General features: G+C 38.9%; 1 protein-coding gene across 1 annotated transcript in view; it reads right to left on the reverse strand.

Moving 5' to 3' along the window:
- The window catches only part of Tmc1 (transmembrane channel like 1), a 122,563-nt gene that overhangs the window by 7,516 nt on the left and 89,372 nt on the right, over positions 1-25,675 (reverse strand). The window contains exons 13-16 of the mRNA XM_006985409.4: positions 21,603-21,731; positions 11,912-11,979; positions 6,724-6,963; positions 2,785-2,910 (exon numbers count right to left, since the gene is read on the reverse strand). Of these exons, the coding sequence (XP_006985471.2) occupies positions 2,785-2,910; positions 6,724-6,963; positions 11,912-11,979; positions 21,603-21,731 (563 nt within the window). The remainder of the gene's footprint in view (positions 1-2,784; positions 2,911-6,723; positions 6,964-11,911; positions 11,980-21,602; positions 21,732-25,675) is intronic.

Consider the following 25,675-nt stretch of genomic DNA (forward strand, 5'->3'; position numbering starts at 1 on the left):
TCCCTCCCTCCAAAAAAAAAAAAAACAAACAAACAAAAAAAAAAAAACTGTTTCACCAAGGAATAACTTTGGATTTTAAATGGCATTTACATTTCTAGAAAAAGCAAATTCCAGCTCAACAATTCTAACAAAATAAATATCCTCATTTTCTTTTTGGGCAAAATGAACCAGCAAAGGGGAGCTGTAGTAAAAAGGAAAGATGGCTGTTGCTGGTCTCGCTACAAATAACTGGAGATTAAACACATTCTCTCTGCCCACCCACATGCCAGAGTATATCCTTTATGAGCCATCTGGTGCTGGCAGCATAATTATTGACACACTTTAGTTGGGTTTATCTCTTATGTGGTTAGCTAGAGTTTGCCTGAAATTACATATATGAAAACATCTGGGGCAGCATCTGGCATGAAATTGTGTGTGTGTGTGTGTGTGTGTGTGTGTGTGTGTGTGTGTGTGTAGAACAAGAATTTTCTTGGAAAAGTCTCGATATAGGTGAATGTTAATTTCTCTTTCACAAATCATTTTCAGTTCTGGGATTCCCTATGCATCTTAAATGAGTGTGCTTCACGTATATTTCCTTGCCTCACATTCACTGACAGCACTTACAGAAAACTAACCTAAATGCTGTTAGAATACTGAAAACCATCCAAGTGGATTTAATATAATCTACTGGGAAATTCAAAATGTTTCTAACCTTCTCTAATTAATGGTAATAAAAATCTAAGCCAATTGTTGGGGCCCCTTAAAGAAGAACATGAGACAATGGAGTTTGGGGGGACAATCAATAGTAAACTGCAATCTGGATTTTAAGTCTGCAAATTAGAGCAAAATCCACCCCTTTGAGCACGTCTTTTTAACCCTCATGTTGCTGCCTTCCCTCAGTGTCAGGGGCTGTGAAACTATGGCTCACACATCAGAGTCAGCACTCCAGAGTGCTTTCTTTAGTTCCTGAACCAAGAGTGCTCTTTGCATCTTTAGATGTTTAGGTCATGACCAGTTTTGTCTCCCTTCCTATACTATCTACTTCTGGATCTTTAGGAGTATGCCCTGAGTCTGCCAGATATGCCGAATTTTGACCATTGGGCCATAAGTGTCCCAGGATAGCTACAGATGAGGCTCGACACCTGTGTGGTCTACAGGGTCATGTTGCAGTGTCAACAGTTTTTGGACACCCTTGAACCATTCTTAACAAGTGACTTTAAGGCCTTCGGAGAGTCCCAAGGATTCCAAACTTTGTTGGTGCAGATGAGCAGAGGGAACCAAAGCTGCACTGATCAACACTTCACTTGGAGCAGACCATCCCTGTGCTAACGACAATGTGATTAATATAGCTATTTCTTATGACTATTTTGGTGAAAATCAGTCACTATAGGGTACCTAAAACAACAGCAGTATAAATTCCTGATGTAGTGTGGTAGATTTTTAGACAGGCATTCCAATAGTGTTGTCTTTTTGTTTAAAAACAAATCTCATAGCAAATTACAAATGTAGTAGCAAGGGCCGCCCTTTGTGGTCTGTCTGTCTGACTGTCTGTCTGTCTGTGTCAGACAAGATCTCATCTGTACTATTAAAGAGATTTGGAAAACAAAGGCCACAGGATCCTTATTGACATGTTCTCAGAAACCACATTCTCAAGAAATTGTGAAGAAAGAAAATCAATTCAAGGGCCATCTGGTGATTGATGCTTCCAACACATATAATCCAGAGACTAATTTTGATTCTTAATAAGGTTCTACGATGTGTAACAGTAATTTCTGTTACTGTTAAATTAGCTCTGAGTTAGTATAGAAGGTGTTGGCAAGTAAAGGTGTAGACACTGAATTTCCTGGGAAGGGTTTGCCTGTGTCCCATCTCATTTAGGAATGAGCATGCCAGTCATGTTTGTTAATTTATGAAAGTGAAGATGGCCTTGTTCTCACCACTTTCTGTGACTATGACCATAAAAATGGCCATGAGGAATGGTCACGATAACTGGGTCAGCATCCAGCTTGTTTATTTCAAGCCAGTTGAAGTTCAGCTCTGATTTTTGTTCCTTTCACCTTTAAGTTCAATCTTCCACAACAACCTTGTGGGTACAGCATCCCTGGAAGTAGCTTCATACATGTTGCTCTTGACCTAAAGCAGCAGTTATTCCAGATTTTTCTCATTAAAAGGGGCTGGCAGGTGAAGAGGAGAGTGTCTCTCTTAGTTCTTCCAGAATACGAATATTTTGTGCTGCTGAAGCCCCAAGTGAAGGGAAAAATAGGAACAAAATCCTTCTGCTAAACATCCTTTTGTAAATCCCTCTGACTTGGCAGGGATAGTCTAGAGTAACTGGGAGACGCTCTGCTCCTCTGATTCTGTTACTATGGATGCATAGTTATTGACAGCCCTCTAAGAAAAAAAAAATAATGGGGTAATCTTTAATGCTCCTTAGGCCTTTAGCCCTAAAATATAGCCTTGAGGGTTCCCAAGGGGAATATTAACACAGAGGCTCATCATCTCTGTATTCACAGCCATCTGCTTTATGGAGCAAGAGGTGGGGGCCGTGCTGGGAAGGGAAACTCAACATGCTGATTAGATTTAGCATTTAGCATTTATGTTTCCCTTGCTTTAGCTGTTTACTGATAATTATTTTGGTTACTTGGGAACAAATCTTATAATCCCAGGGAGGCAGGGACTGACGCAGATGGCTGCGAATCGCATCCCGCAGGAGCAGAAGATGGCTCGCATCACTCAGCGCCCACCATCATGTCGTCAGGATTGGCGGGGAAGGGACTCAAATGGAGCCTGAGAACAAACACATACACCATCACCAGGATGACAGCAATGACCAGGCCGGGGTTAGAAAGCTGCCTCAGGATCTTCGCCATCCAGCTCGGGAAGTCATGTTCCAGGGTCTCACCGATGACTTCGAACATCCTGTTTTTGCCACTGGTGGTGGTAGTGGGGCATTGAATTTAAAACAAAGGTATAAAATATGGTTACAGTGAGATAAGTAAATATTTCTCCAACACTGCATAGGTTCTCTTGTGGGTTAAGGATCTGATAATAAGCTGTACATCTAATACTCTGACCACATCTTGTTAACAGAAGAGTATAAATTGAGCAGAGCAGCCCTGTCCCAATACACATGCAGAGCAAAGCACTTAGGAAAATTACTCACAGCTTCAGAAGAATTTTTAATATTCTACTTCTAAATTTTTGATTGAATGGTATTTTATGTGTGGCAAATAAATCGCTCCCAAGGCAGCTGCTCTGAGAGGAAGCTCTTTCTGAACTCAGTATGCAGTACACTCAGTTTTTAATTGGCTTTGGACATGAACACAAGAAACAGACTGGTGGAATAAAATCTACAAATAATCCAACATCTCATTCCACACCACTGCTGCTGCTCATTGCCCATCAGACTTCATTTATCAGAGATCTAAACTGTCAGCCACACTCCTGAAGGAGGATTCTTTCAACCTCAGGTCTCTGATGCTGGACAGCTCCCAGCAAAAACCAGTGAAGGGTTTAGGTTCTAGGAAAATCAGCTCCTCTGAACTAGGAGAGAGAGAGAGAGAGAGAGAGAGAGAGAGAGAGAGAGAGAGAGAGAGAGAGAGAGAGAGAGAGAGAGAGAGAGAGAGAGAGAGAGAGCAGAATGTTTTAACTTAGTGTGGAGTGTCTAGAATTAGTGAACTATTCATAGTGCCAAGTTACTCCCTTTGAATATGTATATTGATCCTACTATCAAATAGTGAATGTTGTATTTCACAGAAAAGTGAAATAGGCATATTTTCAGTTTAAAAGTTAGTGTAGTATTATATATGTCTACTTTTGGTTTTTAATCTTTTTTTAATAAATTGTTTTATTAAGAGATTTTCTATTCCTTTTACATACCAACCACAGATTCCCTTGTCCTTCCTCCTCCCACCCCTCAGCCTTTCCCCCCAACCCACCCGCCATTCCCACCTCCTCCAAGGCAAGGTGTCCCATGGGGAGTCAGTAGAGCCTGGTACATTCAGTTGAGGCAGGTCCAAGCCCCTCCTTTCTGCACCAAAACTTCGCAAAGTGTCTCACCATAGACACTAGGTTCCAAAAAGCCAGTTCATACAGTCAGGACAGGTCCCGATCCCACTGCCTGGGGGCCCCCTATTTTAATCTTTTAATATTTAAACAAAATGGATATGCTCCACAATTCCCAGATCAGATGGAGTTTTTCCCCCACTTCGGATTGGGCTAATACTGTCTTTCAACAGGCATGGTATGACCCCAAGTAGTTATCAGATCATGGATTATAGTATTTTCCTTTACAAAGGACACATAAGAGCTGACACATAAAATCTAACTGTGAGTAACTAATTGTGATAGTAATGTCAAGCACTGTGCTCACTATTACAGCCCCACATTCTTTAGTGTATAACCTCAGATTGAAACCTCTGAACATGAACAAATGATCAAATACCAAAATGTTTGGTGTTATTGTTTTAGGTCTTTGGGAATATGAGCAGTATTTAATTGCCAAATATTTCTAAACTTTTCAAGTTATATAGGATGATTGTTTTGCAGGAAGAAAAATTGCTACAATATAAGGAGAAGGGTAGGAGAAACTGAAGAACTATAAACTGTTTGGAATTATTGATGAAGATGTGAGGAGGCTATCAAATTGGAGGAAACATGGCTGAACAATTAGAAATATTTTCTTCATACTGTTATCAAAGAAATAGTTTTTAAATTACCAACAGTTTAAATTAAATCCCTTTAACAACAGTTTTAACAATCTTCTAGAAAACTTAGCAGGTTGTGCTGGAAAAGCTCATCAAACTGTTTCTTTGGACAGACGAGTGGGCTGTAGACATCTTAGCTCAAAACACACCAGTAGCCTGAGAACAACAAGCCAGCACTAGTGTCCTCAAATTCAAAACTGAGGACAAAATTCTAGTTTCATATTAACCTCTTTCAGATTCACGGTTGCTGGTTTGCTGCCCAACCAGGCACCAGATGTGGTCTAAAAGCCTTCCCTCAGCAGGAGGGTAACACCTCAACACCCAGTTCCTAAGGGTAGCAAACCATAGGAAATGTGATTCCTGGCCTCATTCTAGAACACAATAGCCTTTCTGAACCTTGGAGTGAGTGCTGGGGAGGCAGGCCCAGGGGTTTGTGTGGGGGCAAGGGTTAAGCATCGGTGTGCTCCAAAAGAAGGAAGCTGCAGGAAACTAATGGGAAACAACATACCACTTTCTGATACTCCACTGCAAACATGCAGTACTTTCTGATCTCAGAATAATGATATTCATAGCCATTTCATCTAAATGTGCCAGCCAGAAATTCATGGTAATAGTCACATACTATGCCATTCTTGCCATCTTTTGTTTCCCGGTAAAAATCAGTGTTAAGTTGGTATTGCTGAGGAACCCAGGAAGCCAGAAAGCCAGAGGGAATGCAACTTAAGAAGCTAAAATTGTACAATCATTGCATGTTTCTGCCCAATAATTCAAGTCTGAATCCAACTGTGTCATGACCCAGCTTAGCATTTACATTCCCCTCACTTTGCATAAAAGAGCAAAGGTTCTTTCCAGTGTTTTGCTGGGGAGGAGGAAGATCAACTTCCTAGTACAAGGTAAAAACATCTTTAAAGTATACCTTAGATATAAAATCACATGGGTAAGTTCCAGTTAATGGAAGGCTTTTCAAGGGCTTATTGTTTGAATTTTGCTTTCAGATTAAGATGTCAGCTTCAAGACTGCAATTTCCTATTTAGTCTCCAGATGTCACTGTCTGCATTATTTATTTCAGCCTACTTGCCAACAGATATGTGAGCATATGTATGCTTGCACAGGCACACACAGTGTACAAGCAGACACATAGAGAAAGAGACAGATGTGCAAGGCTTATCAGTTTCAGTTTCCTGAGTCTGATAAACACCAGTTAATTCTGAACTATTGTCAGAACAATAACTGAGGCAATTATTGGTGTGAAAACATGCCCCTTTTATACTTAGTCTTAGGCAAAAAAACCTTCCGACGAGAAATCTCTTGAGTGTGACAGCACAAAGGGAAAATTCTATTTGACCATTAGAGCATTGCATCTGGCATTTAGAAGGCTTCCTGCCTTCACCGTCTCTTCACATCAAATGCATGCTGACTAGTAACAACCTGTAGAGGTAACTGGAGGACTCATGATAGGCTCATGAGCAGCTTTGAAGGAAGCAAAGCTAATTCCTGAATTTTGCTTACTTATTGAGTAACCCATAGGTAGAAACCAGATGTGGAACTAAGGAGCATTCCAATTTTCAATTCATGGAGTCCTTTTAGATCACAATGTATAAAACTCTCTTTCAACGTGCATCATTATTTAATAATGATTCCACTTATTATTTAATAGGTGGGAAATCTATTTTCTTAAGGTCCACATGAAATCTAACCATATTCATGTGTGGATAGGATGATGTTATAACAGCAGGCAAATAACCATGTCTAGACTAGTATAGTCAAGTATTGCTCTTGGCTCTCCCCAATATGGAAACAGCAGGACTCAGTATCTATATTGTATCCTTACAGAATATTTTCCCTTTATGACTCTCAAGTGAGACAATAGATGGAAATTGCCTGAGATGTTCCATGTCACATGATGACATGAGTACCAAAGAATCTCTTTTCGACCAATGACAAGTGTCATGTTTGAAAAGCCTGTACAATGAATAGCCATTCCCACTTCAAACCCAAATGAATACTATGCTCAAGTCAAATCAGAACTACGAGAGACCTGAAGGGCCCACAATCAAAAGATGGTGGAAGGGAGACGATCATGTACAGGACGGGCATGGTGGACAGGAAGAGGATGAGCAGCAGCATGCCAAGGTAGAAGTTGTTTGATCTGGAAGCTTTAAAGACTCTGGCCTCTGGGACATTGCAGCACATCACAGCCCAGCACTGGAAATACATGGATGTGTGGAGTCGGAGGATGTTGATGCCTGGAAGGCTAGGGGCAAAGAAGGAGCCCATCCTAGAAAAGAATCAGAACACTGCTCAATTTCAAGTCCATCACCAAATTGCACACAATCTGCTCATTTTACATTGCTCCTCTTACCAAAATCAAAAAACATGTTGCTAGACACAATCATAAAGGCTTTGTCTATAAATAGTCCTGACAACCCTACTCCCACCTTCTAAATATGTTTTACCATTTCCCCTTTCTGGGAGTATTTTATGTAATTATCCCATAGAAATTGTCATAAACTAAATCTGTTTCATTAGCAAATGCAAAAACCAAGAGTAAACAAATGTTACAATTCTTTTGCTTCCTTATTTCTTCTGCTGTTAGTAAACTCAATTCTCTCCAATATTCCTATCACTGACTAGCATATTTCAAAATAGAACTTTTCAAATGAGAGACCTTTAAGGGCTCCCATTCTGTTCAAATAAACTGTACATTTAGGTTAGTCACTTTTTCTGCAGATAATTGCTGCTAGTGAATGAGAAAATGTATTCTAATGCTATTTTATCTTCATAGTAACTATGTTGCTTTAGAGCTTATGGAAGAGATATTGATATCTAACATTATAATGCATTCATTGAAATCCATTTAAATTTAGTTGTTATTAATCTAGAGAATACACTCATTTGTGTGTCTGACTTTTAAAAAGTTCTGTAAAATATTATTTTGAACTGAAACTGCTTAGGTAATGTTATTTTTGCTTGATGTCTTAGTTGGTCATTTCAGAAAAAAATAATTTCAGTTTAGTTTGAGGAGAAAGCTCATTTGCACAGTAATGTGAGTTTCAATATATCAGTTTAAAACCAAAAAGAACTCTGTACTTATTTTATACATAGAGGGGAGCCCTATTGTTTAATTGTCCCAACCATAATAAGGCCATTAGAAATTTTAAGTTTGTACTTCCTTAGTGCACATCATAGCTGTTTAACTAAGTGTGATATCTTTCCATTGTCAACCTGACACAAGCTAGTATCAGCTGGGGAAAGAATGTCAATGAGGGATTGTGGTGATATTTTGTGTATGATCTAACAAATAAAGCTTGTTGAAAAATCAGAGAAGCAGAGCAGCCAGCCACTAGTTCTTCCTTGTATGAAATCCTCAGCCAAAAAGAGCCCTGAGGTCCTTTCTCCTCCTGCCTTATATTCTGCTCTCTGTCCAGTCATATGTCAATATCACTTCCTGTCTCCACCTCCCTAGTGCTTGGATTAAAGGCACAAGACCTTAAATGCTGGAATCAAAGGTGTGTGCCACCACTGCCTGGCTCTCTTTCTCTTTTAGACTGGATCAATCTTGTGTAGCTCAAGGTGGCCTTAAACTCATGGAGATCCGTCTGCCTCTCCCTCCTGAGTGCTGGAATTAAAGATGTGTGCCACCACTACCTGGCCTTTATGGCTAACTAGTGGCTGCCTTTGCCCTCTGATCTTCAGGAAAGCTTTATCTGTGAGATCACAAACAAAATATTATCACAAGGGATTGTTCAGATCAGGTTAACTGGTATGTCTGTGGAGAATTATCTTGATTACATTTATTAATTTAGAAAGACCTGCCCACTCTGGGTGGCACCATTCCCTAGGGAAGGAATCTTGAAATAAAGTAAGATGAGCACATGTATTTATGTATTCATTCACTGTTCTCTGCTTTATATTATAGATGGAATATGACGAGCTTTTTCAGGGTTCCTGCTACCTTGACATCCCTGATATGATGGGCTGTCACATGGAATTGTGAGCTATAATAAGTCACTGGTTCTGTAAATTTCTTTTGTCAGGGTATTTTAATCACAACAGGGAGAAAAACTAAGAAACTAAGTCAATGACAATTCTGTATTCTAAAGAGACATTTTTAAGTAGGAAAAAGAAGTTATCTTATTGCACTTAAACCATCCTAAAGTTAATGCTTTCCTTTGAAAAGTGAAAGCTTACCACAATTTCAATTATCTTGTTTGTAAGATGCCAAGCAACAAATCCAAATGATGTCACAATGAACTGACTGCAAACTTTGTAAAAAGTTATTTTTTAATGGGAAGATAGATTTTAAAACATCACTGTGTACCTTTGAACACATCACTGTATAACTAGCAAGAGAGAAGTTGGCACTCAAAAAAGAATAAGTTACCAATTGTCCCAGTTAATTAGAATTACAAAGCTTAGCACCCAGGGCTGATCAGGTCCACCTTGTTCTAAAACTCAGGGTTGTGTATGTGACTTGTTAGGACCGATAAAAGATGATTACTTATAAGATACCTCAGTGCTGGGTGAAAACTTTATCAGTCCTATGTGGTTGTGTGTTCTTCTCTTCCACCTGCCCTGAGAGCAATGTTCCAGGTAGAGGCTATTCCATCAGTAAACATCTCTAAAGTAAGGATAAGCAGGGGATCAGAGTGCTCCCTCAGCCCATACCAGATATTTTATTTTTCTAAGTTGTGAAAATGTGAGGTGTTTTGTTTCATTTATGTACAATCCAAGTCCACGACAAAAATTTGCACACAATTCAAAAAATCTAAGTTTTCCTAAAACTACCTACCTTTGTGTGTGTGTATACATGTATACACAGGTTATATGTAAATGACTTATAAGACTAGAGGAATGTCCATCATAGAATCTTGCCTCTTTCCCTATAATCCATTTGTGGTGGAATGTGGGATAGTTATGTTAGGCATAATTATGACTTGATTATTGTTTTCATTTGGAAGTTAAGCACAATGTAAGGAGATATGATTGTGTGTCAATTTGACAAGAAGTGGACTTCTGATGAATACTCTTGATTGCCAACTTGACTACATTTGGAAGTAACCAAGACCCAAGCAACTTGGCATACCTGTGAAAGATTTTTCTTAGTTGGATTATTTGAGCTGGAAGACCCAGGGTAAACCTGCATCATTTGAAATCAGAAGATCCGCCTCAAATCTGGGCCACACCTTCTGGTGGCAGCCCATATGAAAAGAACATAGAAGGAAGCTGTGCTTTCTGTCTGCTTGCCCTCACTCTCACTGGCAAGTTCATCCATGCTGAGGTATCTTTCCCTGGTGTTAGAACCTACTTCTTTGGAATTCCAATATTAACTGAAAACTTCCAACTGTATAGGACCTCGCTGAGACTCCAGCACCAGATTGGGACTGCTAAGGCATCCAGTCTCATGGCCTGAACTCTCACTAGATCTTTGGCCTTTCTGTCAAGAGACACCTGTTGCTGGACTACTCCGACCACAGCCTGTAAGCCACTCTAAAAATCACATATATGTGTATTTCATTCTATTAGTTCTGTTCCTTAGAGAACTCTGACTAATACAATAGTTATACAATAATTTCAAAAGAAACATGGACATGATGAGCACATGATTTGACAGGCATAACCTAGAAAAGCAAGTCCTGGCACAATAATGCCTCAGTCTTAATGGTCCCCTCATCTTGGTTTGTGACTTATAATCAGCTCATCCCACTAAGTCCCTTACCCAGACCTAATGCCATCATCTGTCAGCTAAAAACATCATTACACCATCTTAGCTTCATCAAATGACTTTCTTCTAAGATGATAAAAGCAAAGGGAAGCATTTTTATTTGGCCTGTCTTGCTGCTGCAGAGCCATACATGTATCACATAAATTACTCCACCCTGAACACCTGAGAAAATGAGGGGGCAAAGGTGAAGATGCTTCTCCTCTGGGAGGTGAAAAAGATCAGAACCCATAGGAGCTGCTCCCTCACCCTGCTGAGCCTATGAGTACTCAGGTAAGTCCCCCTTGTCATTCTTCCCTACACGGAGACAAAGGATGTGTTGTACTCCTTAGCGACTCTCCGGACACAGGAGCCATATTTTCAAAACACAGAAAGTAAGGGAGGGACAGGAATTACATTCTTAACCATGTCTGACCTGACAGCCAAGAAAAATATTTGTATATTTTGTATTATTCATACTGGTTCACCTGTGGAGGCAGAAATTCTACAGGTCCCATTGGAGGAATGATGGAAGCTTGGGAGTGACCCTTACTTTACTGAAGCAAAATGGTTTTCCTGTTTGCAGAGGGCTCCAGGCTCTATCAACATTCATTGGGTCTAATGATTCTGATTGACAGATTTGAATGATATATGAAGCTAATTTAAAAAAGAAACACCAGCTGAAGCTATCCTGGCCCGTGTGATAGGACGGTGGTGTAGTTAGTACAATGCTGCCTTCAGCACATGTCCCTAGGAAGACAAAATAGCTTAACTGTAACTGCCTGTGGGTTGGGATGCTCAGCAGAGAATGACAGATTCTAAGACACATCATCCCCAGATGAATTGCATGCTGTGATTCAATTTTTAAAACTCAAAACTGGCTTTCACTCTATCAACTTATCATAACCTGTCAGAATTTAGAGTGAAAATGCCTCCACTTAATAGAAGATATGACAATCTTCTCACATCAAAATAAAAATTCCCTTGTGCAAATGGCCCTGTTCAACACATTACGAAGTGAAGATCTTATTTTTAACTTGAACTTCCTAAAATAATGTTATATCTAGATCTAGAAGCTGCTGGATTTGGTAAGATTTTTTTTTAAGTTATCAAATATGCTTTTAGTGTGTTTAATAGTGACAAGAAAATGTTATCAGTTTTTTTTTTCCAAAAGTCAGATACAGCAACATAGCTCATTCCTTACAGGAGCTAATGTGATTGACCATTGATGAGTGACAGTTTCCTGTTCAGTCCTGGTGTGACGGGATGTAAGAAGAGAATCTTCAAATCAGTCCAGCAGAAAGAGCACAGACTCCCAATTTTTATTGAAAGAGAACTCTGCCAAACAGGCTGATGATTTAAAATATGGAAAAATTAAGCTTTCCACACCATCCATCTCTACCTAGGAAAATAAAGAGCTAGAATCCACAGAATGGGGTCTTCTCTACACCTAGCTTCAATTCCTTCTACAGCAATGACCTTGGATACTTTCCCTATGTGCTTAAATATCCACCAGCTGACATACCAGATCATGCCTTGGTTGAAGATCAGAGCGAGGACATTGCCACTGATGTCAAATTCTGTGTATGAAGGCTAAAGAAAACACACATATGCTTAGTTAGCATTTCAAACTGAAAGCAATCAGCAAGTGGCTTTACATCAAAATACCTAAGCCCGCTACTCCCCTGCAACAACAGTAGCAGAATAATAACTAGAATACATAGAACAAGAAGGATGTAATGCTTTTTAATATACAAACACTCATTTTCAAAGCCAGTCATAGGGCTGGCAAAATGGCTTCGTTGGTGAAGGTGCTTGCTGCCAAGCATGACAACTTGCATTCAATCTTGAGGCCCACAGGGTAGAAAGAGAAAAAAACAGCAACAATAACAAAAATCCCTTAACCTGTTCTCTGACCTCTACACATGTGCCCATGGTATGTGTGTGACATCCCCAAAAGACAGTATGACAGATCACTCACTGTCTTCTACCTGAATGACGAAAGTAAAAGCTGAATCCTAATCATTAGAAACAGCTTAACAATACATTTTAAAGGCTTTCACAATCCCACTTTCTCTGATCTGGTTAGTCTACTTGTAGGAATTTGTCTTAACAATGTTATCTGAAATGCTGATAAATTTTAATGAGGAGTGATGGAACCATTTATGTGACTAGCATTAGATACATACAATATACTTGTACCATGATATGTTGTTGCTGATAATTTGGCCAGTCTGGAAGGCTATTATATCAGTGAAAACTGTGATCTAATATTAAACAAAAATATATTGGTCTACTGTTTAGTATATTCATGTATTATTCTTTAAGAAATCCTGTGTGGAACTGTAAGTAGAAAAAAAGACCAGTAAGTCATCAGCAAATGGAGTGACACAGAGATTTATATATTTAACATTTTTCAACAAAAATGTGAATTAACTTTACAATAAAGTAAATATAGAAAGAAAAATACAACAAAATATAGAAAATACTTAACTGAATGCCCAGTTGTCATGTCATAAACAACCCTGTCCAGCTCAGGGCAGCAGCTCCAAGCTGCTCTTGCTTTAAGGCCACCCAGTAGTATACCTGTCCAAGGGCAACCCAGCCAAAGGCTTCCTGGTAGTACATGAGCTGCCCTATTAGGAAAGCTTCTAAATCAATGGACTTCATACTAATTAGCATGGTCAATACAATTGGCTCCTTCTTCATTTGAGATAGAGAATTCAGGGTAGAGTAACAAATTGAGCATAGGAATTAAGAGGGCTAGGAAGAGTGCATGAGAGAAACACAGAGTGTGGCAGGTTCCTAACAACAGTGCAGATCCTACTCTCTTCAGCCCCAATAACAACTCTATCCCTCAACATATGCATACATACATACATATGCATATATACATTACACATACATATAAATATACACATATATTGGCATGCACACATTCATACACAAATACATGCATACTCATACATATATATACATACATACACATGTGCATATACATACACATACATGTACACATATATACATAGATATATATGGGCACATATACATAAACATACCACAGTGACCAGAAAGTATCTCAATTTTTTTTATGCATGACAAGTCAGAGGCAATATGTAAATAAAAGGGTGGAAGGAGAGAATAACCAGAATGCATTATATACACATCTGAAATTGGCAAAGAACTAACTTAAATAATATCAGAAGGTACATGTAAGAAGATATAATAGGTCTCTGATATGAATGCTCAACAAAGCTATCCCCGTCAAGGCCTCTTGTCAAAACTCTTACAAATCCAAGCCTCATTTATATTACTTTTCCCAAAAACAATTCTATTTTTCCTTCACAACTTAAAAACATGGACAGTCTACCTTGAAACAAATCCACGGCACAAGCAGCAAATGTGACAGAATAATAATGGTTAAATAAGATAAAATGGTAAGATGAGATATAGTGAAGAACAGCCCTGTGTGTTCAATAAGGACAAAGATGACCTGGATAATTTCAATATAAATTTATTCAAGACAGTGCTAGAGGATACATGTAAAGTATTTAGTCTGAAGTTCTTTTGGGAGCATAATGATCACAGGATACGAAAGGTTTAGCCTAAAGCTTGTATTCTAAAATCAACAATAAAAAGAGTCCTTCACCTCAGAAGTCTATGGGAGTAGAGCTGTAACTTAGCTGATAGAACACTTACCTGACATGCACAAAACCCCACCTGTGTACCCTAGCCCCAGGATAAAATGGGCATGGTGTGCATGCCTGCAATCTGAGATTTGGGAGGCAGAGGCAGGAGGATCAGAAGTTCAAGATCATTCTCAGCTACACAGCAAGTCAGAGGCCAGCTTTGGATATGTAAGACCCTGTACAGATAGATGAAAAAGGAGAGAGAGAGAGAGAGAGAGAGAGAGAGAGAGAGAGAGAGAGAGAGAGAGAGAGAGAGAGAGAGAGAGAGAGAGAGGAGAGAGAATAGAAAAAAGAAAAAAGAGAGAAAAGAAAATAGAAAAAGGAGAGAAAGAGAGAAAAAAGAAAATAGAAAAAAAGAGAGATAGAAGGAAGGACAGAAGAAAGATGAACAGAGGGAAGGAAGGCAGGAAGGCAAGACAGGGGGAGGGAGGGAAGGAAGGGAGAAAGGAAGGCAGGGGGAGAAATCAAGAAATACCTCTCCCTGGACAATACAAGCTTCAGATCTCTCCATTCACTGGAGTGCTTTGATCTATACTGTCTAAGCTTTTCGCCTGGAGCTTGATTTTTACCCAGAGGCTGTGTGATTCCAAAATACATTTGAAAACTGCTCAATTGGGTGGTCTGCACCATCTGTGGCCTAGAACAGCTTCTTGCTGTCACTTCAAGAATCAAACCTTCAACTGTGGTCTCTTTTGGTAGCAGGATTTAGCCAAGTATGGGACATGTAACAAGTTGACCCCTTTAAGTGCTTGTCTTTTTACTCTCCCACAAAGCCATTTAAAATGAGCTATTTGACACCTAGCTAGGTGACTAGAAGAGCACAAAGGAGGAGCTGGAGAGACAGCTCGGTGATGGTGAAGAGCACGTGCTGCAAAGGACCTCAGTTCAGCTCCCAGCACCCACATGGGAAACCTCACAAGCACCTGTAACTGCGGTTCTACGAGATCCAACACCTTTTCTGGCTTCTGTGGGTACGAATACACATGTACTGCACATTCAAACAAGTAGATACTCACACGTGCACATAAAAAAATTTATAAATCTTAAACACACGGAACATACTGGGAATCCCCTGGCCTCCCCAACACAACGAAAGTAACTAAAGGGGTAAGGTGTTGTTTTTCTAAACTGACAGGAAGCAGCGAGGCTGCAAGGGTGTCCTCTGTGCCCTGTCGTCTTCTGTTTAGACACTTAACTTGGATTTACATTTGCCCCAATGTTTCCTGAGTATGTGAGGTGGGCCAGTCATTCATCTCTTGAGGACCCAGTTTCCGCACAGATAAATCAATGAAATAAAATAGACCCGGAGTCAGCGCATTACAGCCCATAAACTGAAGACGTATGGCCATCTGCTTTTGTAAGTGATTTTTTATTAGAATAAAGCTGCAACTACTCTTCATGCATCGTCTCTCACAGATTTAGAGTAAAACACAGCTTTTTGGCTGAAGCAGAGAGTGCATCAGTCACAAAGTCGAAAACATTGCCCATCCCTTTTCAGGGAACAGCCACCAATTCCTGACTAGAAATTTTCTGAAATCCTTTCATAACCTAAAATCTGATATTTATTAAAACTAAGCCTGGTTATTTAAAAAATTGCTTCTCTGGAAACACTTTAAAAATAAAATTCAATATGTCATGTAGTAAGCACATAACACCCCACTTTAAAAATGACACATTTATGGGAATACAAGAAACTATGTAGAAATGTATGATTCAGTGATCATTCTTTTAGAGGGAAGCTTTTTGAAAACATAAGATTATATTATATTTAAAGTATAAAGAAAATACTTCGCCAAATATAAATTAATTTGCAATATATTTGTTTAATTGCCTCTGAAATGGGAAAAAATAATGTATTAAAAGTTAGTGCACAAGAAAGGGAGAAATCAGCATTGTTTACGGCAAACCTGAGGTAATGTAATGAGAGTGATGTAGGAAGTTCACCCATGGCCACTCTCCCAGCCTACACTGCCAGTAACAGAATGGTTCATTGGTGTTTGGTTAGAGGATAATAACCGAGGGATGGAAGACAGGTTTTTTAATCTGGGGACTTTACAGTGGTCTAGAATCAGGCATCTACCCAGGGAAGACATATGGCTCACTGGACAAAAAGCCTGGGGAAATCCACTGTGTTCCTGTAAACTGAGTTATCTGGAGCAGAATGCCACCATACAGATGTTATGAAATGCAATCAGGACCTCAAAGTCAATTTATTCTGCAATGACCTGCCAGACCATTTTCACATAATTCCTAATTCCCACAGGTATACCATTCCACTCGGTGCTGCAGGCTAGCCTGAGTTGTGACTCCAGAGCAGTGGTACTTGTGTGTGGTCTCCAAACTGGAGTCACAGCATCACCAAGGAGCTGACAAGAAAAGTTAATTTTTGGACCCTGCCCCAGAGCTACTGAACAGAACTGCTAAATTCTCCTAGGCCCTCTGTGGACTCTGATGGATGATGAATTTGAGAACCATAGATCTAGGATAAGCTTTAGCTTCATCTACCAGGGTGATTCAGCCCTCGAGACTTTGCCCTTCAACCTAGATGAGAAGTAGAATTCTGCTAGCTGCAGATTGACTCCATCCACATACTGGAGTGCACCATCAAATAAACCCTGTCTACAGGTTTCCACATTCATTCTTCCTCCATCAAGGTATGCCCAAATCTTCTTCCTGACTCTGTACCATGCTGTCTTCCTGATGGCAATCTCATATTTACCTAGGGAGCATATTCTATCTTCTACCATTTACTCATTCATGTTTACTCTATTCTACTGAATATAATGTCTTGATTCCAGGGAGCATTGGAAATTTAAGAAGCCATATATTGCATTCATTCTTTGGAAGAGTAATTAGATATCCTGGGCTACAGTAAACATTCTATATGGTATAAATGTGGTTAATGACTTTGAAGTAAATTAGACAGGGGTTCTAGTTGTAACTCTACTTCTAACTGGCTATAAGTCATTGATTAAACATTCTCTAGGCCTTAGTTTATTATGGAGTGGGAATAATACATACAGCATTGCTGGTTTCTTTACATGGAATGAAAAATAATTTACACATTTCTAAATTACTTGTAACACTTCTGATATATAGTAAGTACTAAATAAAAATGGAATGTTACAGAAGGCCAGATAATCGGGGCTCCACTCAGATGGTCTGACTATCGTGCATGCTTATGAATAATGTTGAGCCTCTTTATCAGATCTCAAGGAAATCTCTCATGGTTTTAATTTGTATTAATGTAGCAAAGATTCCCCTTAAAAACACAAGTATGAAGAAGACGGTGGATTTGTTCACACATGCTGTCATACAGTCCTACATCTTTTCAGGTACTCAGACTCTTTCTGTTGATAAACACAAAGCCTGTTGTCAGTGTAAATTAAATGTTAGGTTAAGACATTCATTGAACTGGTAAGCAACAACAAAAATAAATAAAAGAGAACAAAAGAGAGAAAAGGAACCCTTTGTCTAACCAAGTAAATCAGTTTAGGAAAATATGTTGTAAGGAACAAAGTTGTGGACACCACTATGATGTATATATGATCATGTTTACCTACATCAATATAATTAAATGCCATCATTACAGTGTTTTAACAAATATAGATACAGCAATAAACTACTGTAAATTTTTCTAAATCTAGATATAGACTATCATAAAACTATTAAAATTTATATCATATTTTAAAAGAACAAAATTATCTCATTTGTGGAAAAATTGATGAAAGGCAGATCATCATGATAAAAATAAACTAGAATCATAAAAATAGGGATTGAATGTTTTCTATCATTATGGAATGTAGGGGAGCCTCAAATGGACATGAAATTAAAATTTGGACATTCAAGGGTATTGAAGGGGGAAATGGGGGAGAATAAACAAACGGTGACTATGATAAAAGTATATCATATGCTATGTTTAAATATCATAGCAAATCTGATTTTTTGTACAATTAATCTATGTTAATAAAAATAAATAAGTTTATATTATAAAGGACTAAGGTTTTGGCTTAGTGGTAAAGAACAAGCTACCATGATCAAGGCCTTGGCTCATTCCTCAGCTACAAATAAATAGCATGCTATAATCTAGCAGTAACATGAAGATGTGGTGACATAGCCAGTCAGGTGCCCCAAAATAGACATATATGGACACACATGTATATATACATATATATACATATTTAATCTATAATGAGACATAAATACATTATATATATATATATAAATATTATTTGATTCAGGTATTAAATGTTCTCACTAGTGGTAGGATTATCTGTAATTTTTATATTTAACTTCATTGTATTTTCTTATTTTTCTACAAAAATCGCATGATATTTTGAAATTCTGAGAAACAAAGAAATAATTTTTGTGACAGAAATGGCCATATTTTCTCTCAATTTCTGAAGACACTTGGTAATCTCTCCTCACCTCATCAAGTTTTTCTTCCCTTCATGGACAAACATCGGCAATTATCAAATCTAAAGCAAGAGCACAGAAACACCGCAGGGTTCGTCTCTGGGGTCCTGTGTCATCTGTCCCTTCAGGGAATGTCTTCTTCGCCTCTCGGAATCCCATTCATCCCATAAGATCTACTCAAACGTCTCCTTCTCCAAGTATACCCACCTCTCTCATTTTCTGTCATCCCACACATACACACCAATGTCTGAGAACAATTGATCTGTCCTTTGTTTTTTACCTTGTGTGCCCTTCTTGATTCTTACAGTTTGCAAAGTGTAAGGGTAGTGGTGTTTGAAGAATTGAAGGATGAATATGCTAATGGTTGAAGGTGGGAGTTTCTGCATATGTCTTCCCGATTGGGAATACGAGTCTAATAGGACCAGCTTTTCTAACATGTCAACAAAGAAAATGTATTATGTAGAAGTTCCAAGTTTTAAAAGTATTAGCTCATTAAAAATGTCCAAACACTGGGCAGGCAAATTAAAATCAAGACTTCAGGTCTAAGTTGCATCCTCTCTGGGCTCCAGCTTCCTCATCTCTATGCTCCTCAGCACCTTGTATGAGTTTGCTCATAGTGGCCAGTACCAGCAGGCTTCCAAGGAAGTTAGTCAGACAATTGGCAGGATGATATGATCCACAAAAAAACACATCATCCAACATTAACATTTTATAACTTGTTTTGATTCTGAGTTTTCCTTCAAAGAACCTTCCAAAGGTAAAATGAGAGAAAATTCTTTCTTTATGACTTAAAAACAGAAACTTGTTTCCTGCACTTTGTACTAACCCAAGAGCTCTGTCAGCACTCAATAAATAATAAATTACAGTCATTTAATTACAGCTTTTATGCATCCAGGTCATGCTATATTGACTTCATATTCATAGTCAACTTTTCTACCACTTAAGAAGAAAGCAGCTAGGGATAAAAGGCAAACAAAAGACAAGCCATGATCTAAGAAAGAGATGGCAATTTTTATGTCTGCCTCAGAAGAGCTGAATCAGGCATGTAAAATAGAAATGAATCCAAGCCAGACGAATACCTCATAGCAAGCAATAGGAAAGCTGCACAGGGACATCCGGGATCTGCTGCATTACCTCACAGCTGTGTACCAGAGGACATTACCTAACTGCATTTGCCTCATCCAAGGGGGCACCTTAAGTGATGGTGACAGAGATGATCTAATAAAAGGTACTGTCTCAAAGTCAGATAGCCAAAAGATGTAGCCCAGAATCTTAAATGTGGGCTTCGTCTATATACAAGAAAACATGAGGTGGAAGTGAGATCACCTAGCAGAATATTTCTTCACTGGTGGGAAGAGAAACATTGCTGTCTTAGAACACACAACCAGAATAATGTAGAACCAGCCGACAAAGAGGACAAGTTCTTCCAGCTGCTACTGCTGCCCTGGTGGTAGCATGATGTGGTGGTACAAGTTCAACCACACAGTCAACAGAGAGCATTTGCCATGTGGCTAGCCTGGCTCAAACAACAGACATTTGTTTTTTCATAGATGCCTCACTGTAGAAGAAGATGAATAATAGGCAGTTTACAAAGAAATGTCAAGTAGTTGTACATCTTGTTCATAAAACCAAACTGTAAGCTGCCATAGCATTAGATGGGCTATGTTTAAATGGTGGTCAGAGAAGAACTCTGAGGAGGTGACATGCTGAAGGGATGCTTAGTGACAAGAAGGAAGTGCTCATGCCCAGTTCTAGGGTAGCAGCATCCCTTTGAGGGAGAAATAGTAAGTGCAAATGAAAAAATCCTTTTGTGACTGAAAATTTTAAAAGTCCATATTTGTGAAAATTAGAATACAGCAACTAGGCTAAGACAGAAAGAAAAGAAGCAAAGTGTTTAAGAGAGCGCCCTGCAAAGGTCTCTGGGGCACATTAGGGGTGCTCACGAAGCCATGGAGGGCTTAAACACAGGGGTACCATCACTTCTGTGACTCCTATCTCTAAAGATTAACCAAAACCAGTTTTACTTATACAAGAGGGCAACAGAGACCTGTTGACATGTTAGACCAAGAACCATGTATGCTCTGCACTTCCCTGAAGATTGAGGAAGATTTTAAGTTGGGCATAGAGGAAAAGCTGGTGATAAAGTCAACACCAGAGAGATTCAGAGAAGTCTCTGCAATTGTTGCAGGCTGCCCCTGAGCTCCATTTAATCAAAGCCCTGTCAGCAAACTAGGTCTTCCTTAAATCTCCATAGTCCCCCACTGTTGTCTCTGTCAGGCTCCTGTTAGTCTGTGAGCCTCATAAAGCAAAAGCCATATTCACTGAGTCCTTTCATCCCCTCGTGTACTACATAGTAACTGGTGCGTGATAATTATCCAGTCCTACAGCAAAATTCACAGGGATATAAAGAGTACACAGTTTATACCAATCTTGTATCAGTACCAACTTGCTTCATGGGAAGGAAACTGACCATGGGACTAAGGATTCCTACAACATTTTAATTGACAGTTCAAGGGCCATTACTTTCAAGAGCCAGAGCTAACTTTACTTCAGTATTGGAAACCATGATACCCAAATCTGGGCTCTTCTGAATTATAACTGTTGTGAAATATTTGATTACACTGTATAAGGATGTGTCACTGTGATTGGTTTAATAAAAAGCTAAATGGCCAATAGCTAGAGAGGGAGGATAGGTGGGACTTCCAGGCAGATAGAGAAAGGAGGAGGAGAAATCCAGGTGGGAATAGACACCAAAAGACATGAGGAGGAAACAGGAGGTACAAGATGGAAGAGGGGCAATGTCACATGATAAAATATAGATTAAAATAAATGGGTTAATTTAAGTTATAAGAGCTAGTTAGGAACAAGCCTAAGCTATAGGCTGAGCTTTTATAATTAATAAGAAGTCTCCATGTCGTTATTTGGGAGCTGACTGGCAGGACAGAGAAAGAATCATTACAAATAACTATATTGATGAATCTTTGTTTATTGACATCTCACAAGGTGACCTCACTCATGTAACTCTGAGGCACCCTTCCACTTGTGTAGTGTGTGTAAACAATGACTCACAGAAGAGAAATCTGATAAAGGAGAAGTCAGCACCATACTTACATATCCGTATTCCAAATCCCAGCACCAGCAGTAATTGCAAAACCTCACGAAGCACGCTCTGAGGAAGTCACCGATGAGGATCGTAACATAAGTGGTCAGAACATCAGAAACGGTGAGGCGCACAAACTCCTGGTATGAAACAATCTTTATTAATGAACACATTTCTGCCTGTGGATGGCCCTAATATTGATATCAAAACTGTCATGTTTCTAAGTCAATAGCTTGAATGTTATAGCTAATGATAAAAGATAAAAAATAAGCAGGCATATCTAGTAAATGAAAAATCACTCCCCTATATTTTGTTACTCTTAAGCTAAGCAGCTCCATTCTCAAATCACTATACCAGCTTCTTCTATTTACTGAGAAACTTTATGACATAGAAGTTTAAAAGCAGGTAGAAAAACGCTTACCATGCACAAATTTTAGATTTGCATCTGGCATTGAATTGTATGCTTTGAAACTGTAAAATGGCCCACTGAGATCCTGTAACTTACAAGCCCCAATGCACCCCCAAACCCACCCATCCTCCAAGACCACAGCTGCTCCCAGAGACACAGACTCTGTGAGTTCCAATTGGACCAAGAGGTGAGTCTTTGTTCTCCTAGCTGATCACCCCAGCCTCTAGGCTTTAGGCCCAGGAGTCCAACCAGTGGCTGGCCAGCAGGCAGAACTCCTGGAGGCAGACCGACAACCACCATCCCCCACTGGACCCTGTAACATACAAGCCCCAATCCACCCCTCAAACCCACCCACCCTCTGAGACCGCAGCTGCTCCCTGAGACACAAACTCTGCCAGCTCCAGTTGGCCTCTAGGTTTCAGGTCCAGGGGTACAACCAGTGCCCCCAAGCCCTACTCATTATAGCCCCAGTTGCAGGCCAGCAGGCAGGAAGGCCAGATCACCAACCCTCCTCCTAACCTGTAACCTACAAGCTCCAATCCACTCCCCAAGCCCACCCATCCGCTGAGACCACAGCTGCTCCTGAGACAGACTCTGCCAGCTCCAATTGGACCAAGAGCAGCTCCCTGAGACACAGACACCATTGGAGGAAGAGATGGGTACATGCTATTGCAAGAATACATTCAACAACTTAAAGAGCAATATGGCACCACCAGAAACTAGTGGTTCTACATCAGCAAGACCTGAACATCCCAACATAGAATAAACAAAAGAAAATGACCTTAAAAATGACCTTAAGAAGATGATAGAAGTCTTTAAAGAGGAAATGAAAAATTCCCTTAAAGAAATTGAGGAAAAGGCAAACAAAAAAATTGAAAGAAATCAATAAGTCCCTTAAAGAAAGCCAAAAAGAAAAGAAAAGAAAAGGAAAAAGAAAAGAAAAGAAAAAGTAATTAAGCAGATGGAGGGAATAGTTCAAGACCTGAAAACTAAAATAGAAATAATGAAGAAGACACAAACCAAGGAAATGCTGGAAATAGAAAATCTGAATAAATGAACAGGAACTACAGATGCAAGCATAACCAACAGAATACAAGAGATGGAAGAAAGAATTTCTGGCATGGAGGATACAACAGAGGAAATAGTTTTGTCAGTCAAATAAAATACTAAAGCCAAAAAGTCATAACATAAAATGTCTAGGAAATCTGGGACACTATGAAAAAGCCAAACCTAAGAATAATAGGGATAGAAGAAGAAGAATACCAACTCAAAGGCACAGAAAATATATTCAACAAAACTATAGAAGAAAAATTTCCCAACCTAAAGCAGAAAATACCTATGAAGATACAAGAAGGTTACAGAACACCAAATAGGCTGGACCCAAAAAAGAAGTCCCCTTGCCACATACTAATCAAACCACTGAACATACAGAATAAAGAAAAAATATTGAACTACAAAGGAAAAAGTGCCAAGTAACATATAAAGGCAGACCCATCAGAATAACACTTGACTTCTCAATAGAGACTCTGAAAGCCAGAAGGTCATGGACAGACATTATGCAGACACTAAGAGAAAATGGACGCCAGCCCAGACTATTATACCCAGCAAAACTCACAATTGACAGAGTAAACAAAATATTCCATTATAAAACTAGATTTAAACAATACCTATCCACAAATCCAGCCCTATAGAAATCACTAGAAGGAAAAATCCAACCTAAGGAATTTAGATGCATCCATGAAGACACAGGCAATGAATAATCCTATGACAACAAATCTCAAAGAAAGGAAACACAACACTACCACCAAAAAATAACAGGAATTAACAATCACTGGTCATTAATATCCCTTAATATCAATGGACTCAATTTGCCTGTGTTAGACACAGGCTAACAGAATGGATACAAAAACAGAATTCATCCTTCTATTGCATATAACACCTCAGCTTTAAAGACAAACATTACCTCAGATTAAAGGGCTGGGAAAAGTCTTCTGAGTCAAATGGACTTAAGAAGCAAGATGGTGTAGCTATCCAATATCTAACAAAATAGACTTCAAATTAAATTAATCAAAAGAGATGAAGAAGGACATTACATATTCATCACAGGAAAAATTCATCAAGATGAAGTCTCAATTCTGAACATTTATGCCCTAAATACAAGGGCACCCATGTATGTAAAAGAAACATTACTGAAGCTTAAATAGCACATCAAACACCACACACTAATAGTGGGAGACTTCAATTCCCCACTCTCACCAATGGATAGGTCTGCCAGACAGAAACTTAACAGAGAAATAAGGGAACTAACAGACGTTGTGATTCAAATGGACTTAATAGAAATCTACAGAACATTCCACCCATTATAGATTAAATATGGTCACAATTTTTGTGACCCCAAAAATTCTACCAGGGGAACTCCTACAACTGATAAACACCTTCAGTAATATGGCAGGATACAAGATTAACTCAAAAAAATCAGTAGCCCTCCTATACATAAATGATAAATGGGCCAAGAAAGATATCAGGGAAACATCACCCTTTACAACAGCCACAAATAATATAAAATACCGTGGGGTAACTGTAACCAATCAAGAGAAAGACCTATATGACAGGAAATTTAAGTCCTTGAAGAAAAAAATTGAAGAATATATCAAAAAATGGAAAGATCTCCCATGCTCATGGATAGGTAGAACCAACATAATAAAAATGGCAATTTTACCAAAAGCAATCTACAGATTCAATGCAATCCCCATCAAAATCCCAACACAATTCTTTGCAGACCTCAAAAGAATAGTACTCAACTTCATATGGAAAAGCAGAAAACCTAGGATATCTAAAACAATCCTTTACAATAAAGCAATTTCTGGAAGCATCATCAGCCCTAACTTCAAACTCTATGATAGAGCTATAGTAGTAATAACAGCTTGGTATTGAAATAAAAACCAACATGTGGACCAATGGAATCGAACTGAAGATACTGACATTAATCCACATCCTATGAACACTTGATTTTTTGACAAAAAAAGCCAAAACTGTACAATGGAAAAAAAGAAAACATCTTCAATTAATGGTGCTGGCATAACTGGATGTCAACGTGTAGAAGATTGTAAATAGATCCATATCACCATTCACAAAATCAAATCCAAGTGGATCTAAGACCTCAACATAAATCCAGCTACCCTGAACCTGACAGAAGAAAAAGTAGAAAGCACCCTAGAAAGCATTGGCACAGGAGATCACTTCCAAAAAATAACACTAGTAGCATAGACACTGAGAGCAACAATTAATAAATGGCACCTCCTAAAAATGAGAAGCTTCTATAAGGCAAAGGACACAGTAAACAAGACAAAATGACAGCCTACAGAATGGGAAAAGATCTTCATCAACCCTATATCTAACAGAGGGCTGATCTCCAAAATGTATAAAGAACTAAAGAAACTAGACATCAAAATACCAAATAATCCAATTAAAAAATGGGCTACAGATGTAAACAGAGGATTCTCAACAGAAGAATCCCAAATGGCTGAAAGACTTTTAAGGAATTGCTCAACATCCTTAGTCATCAGGGAAATGCAAATCAAAGTGACACTGAGATACCATCTTACACCTGTCATAATGGTTAAGATCAAAAACACTGATGACAGCTTATGTTGGAGAGGATGTGAACAAGGGGAA

This window comes from Peromyscus maniculatus, chromosome 1 (assembly GCF_049852395.1).
Source record: "Peromyscus maniculatus bairdii isolate BWxNUB_F1_BW_parent chromosome 1, HU_Pman_BW_mat_3.1, whole genome shotgun sequence".
Lineage (NCBI taxonomy): Eukaryota > Metazoa > Chordata > Mammalia > Rodentia > Cricetidae > Peromyscus > Peromyscus maniculatus.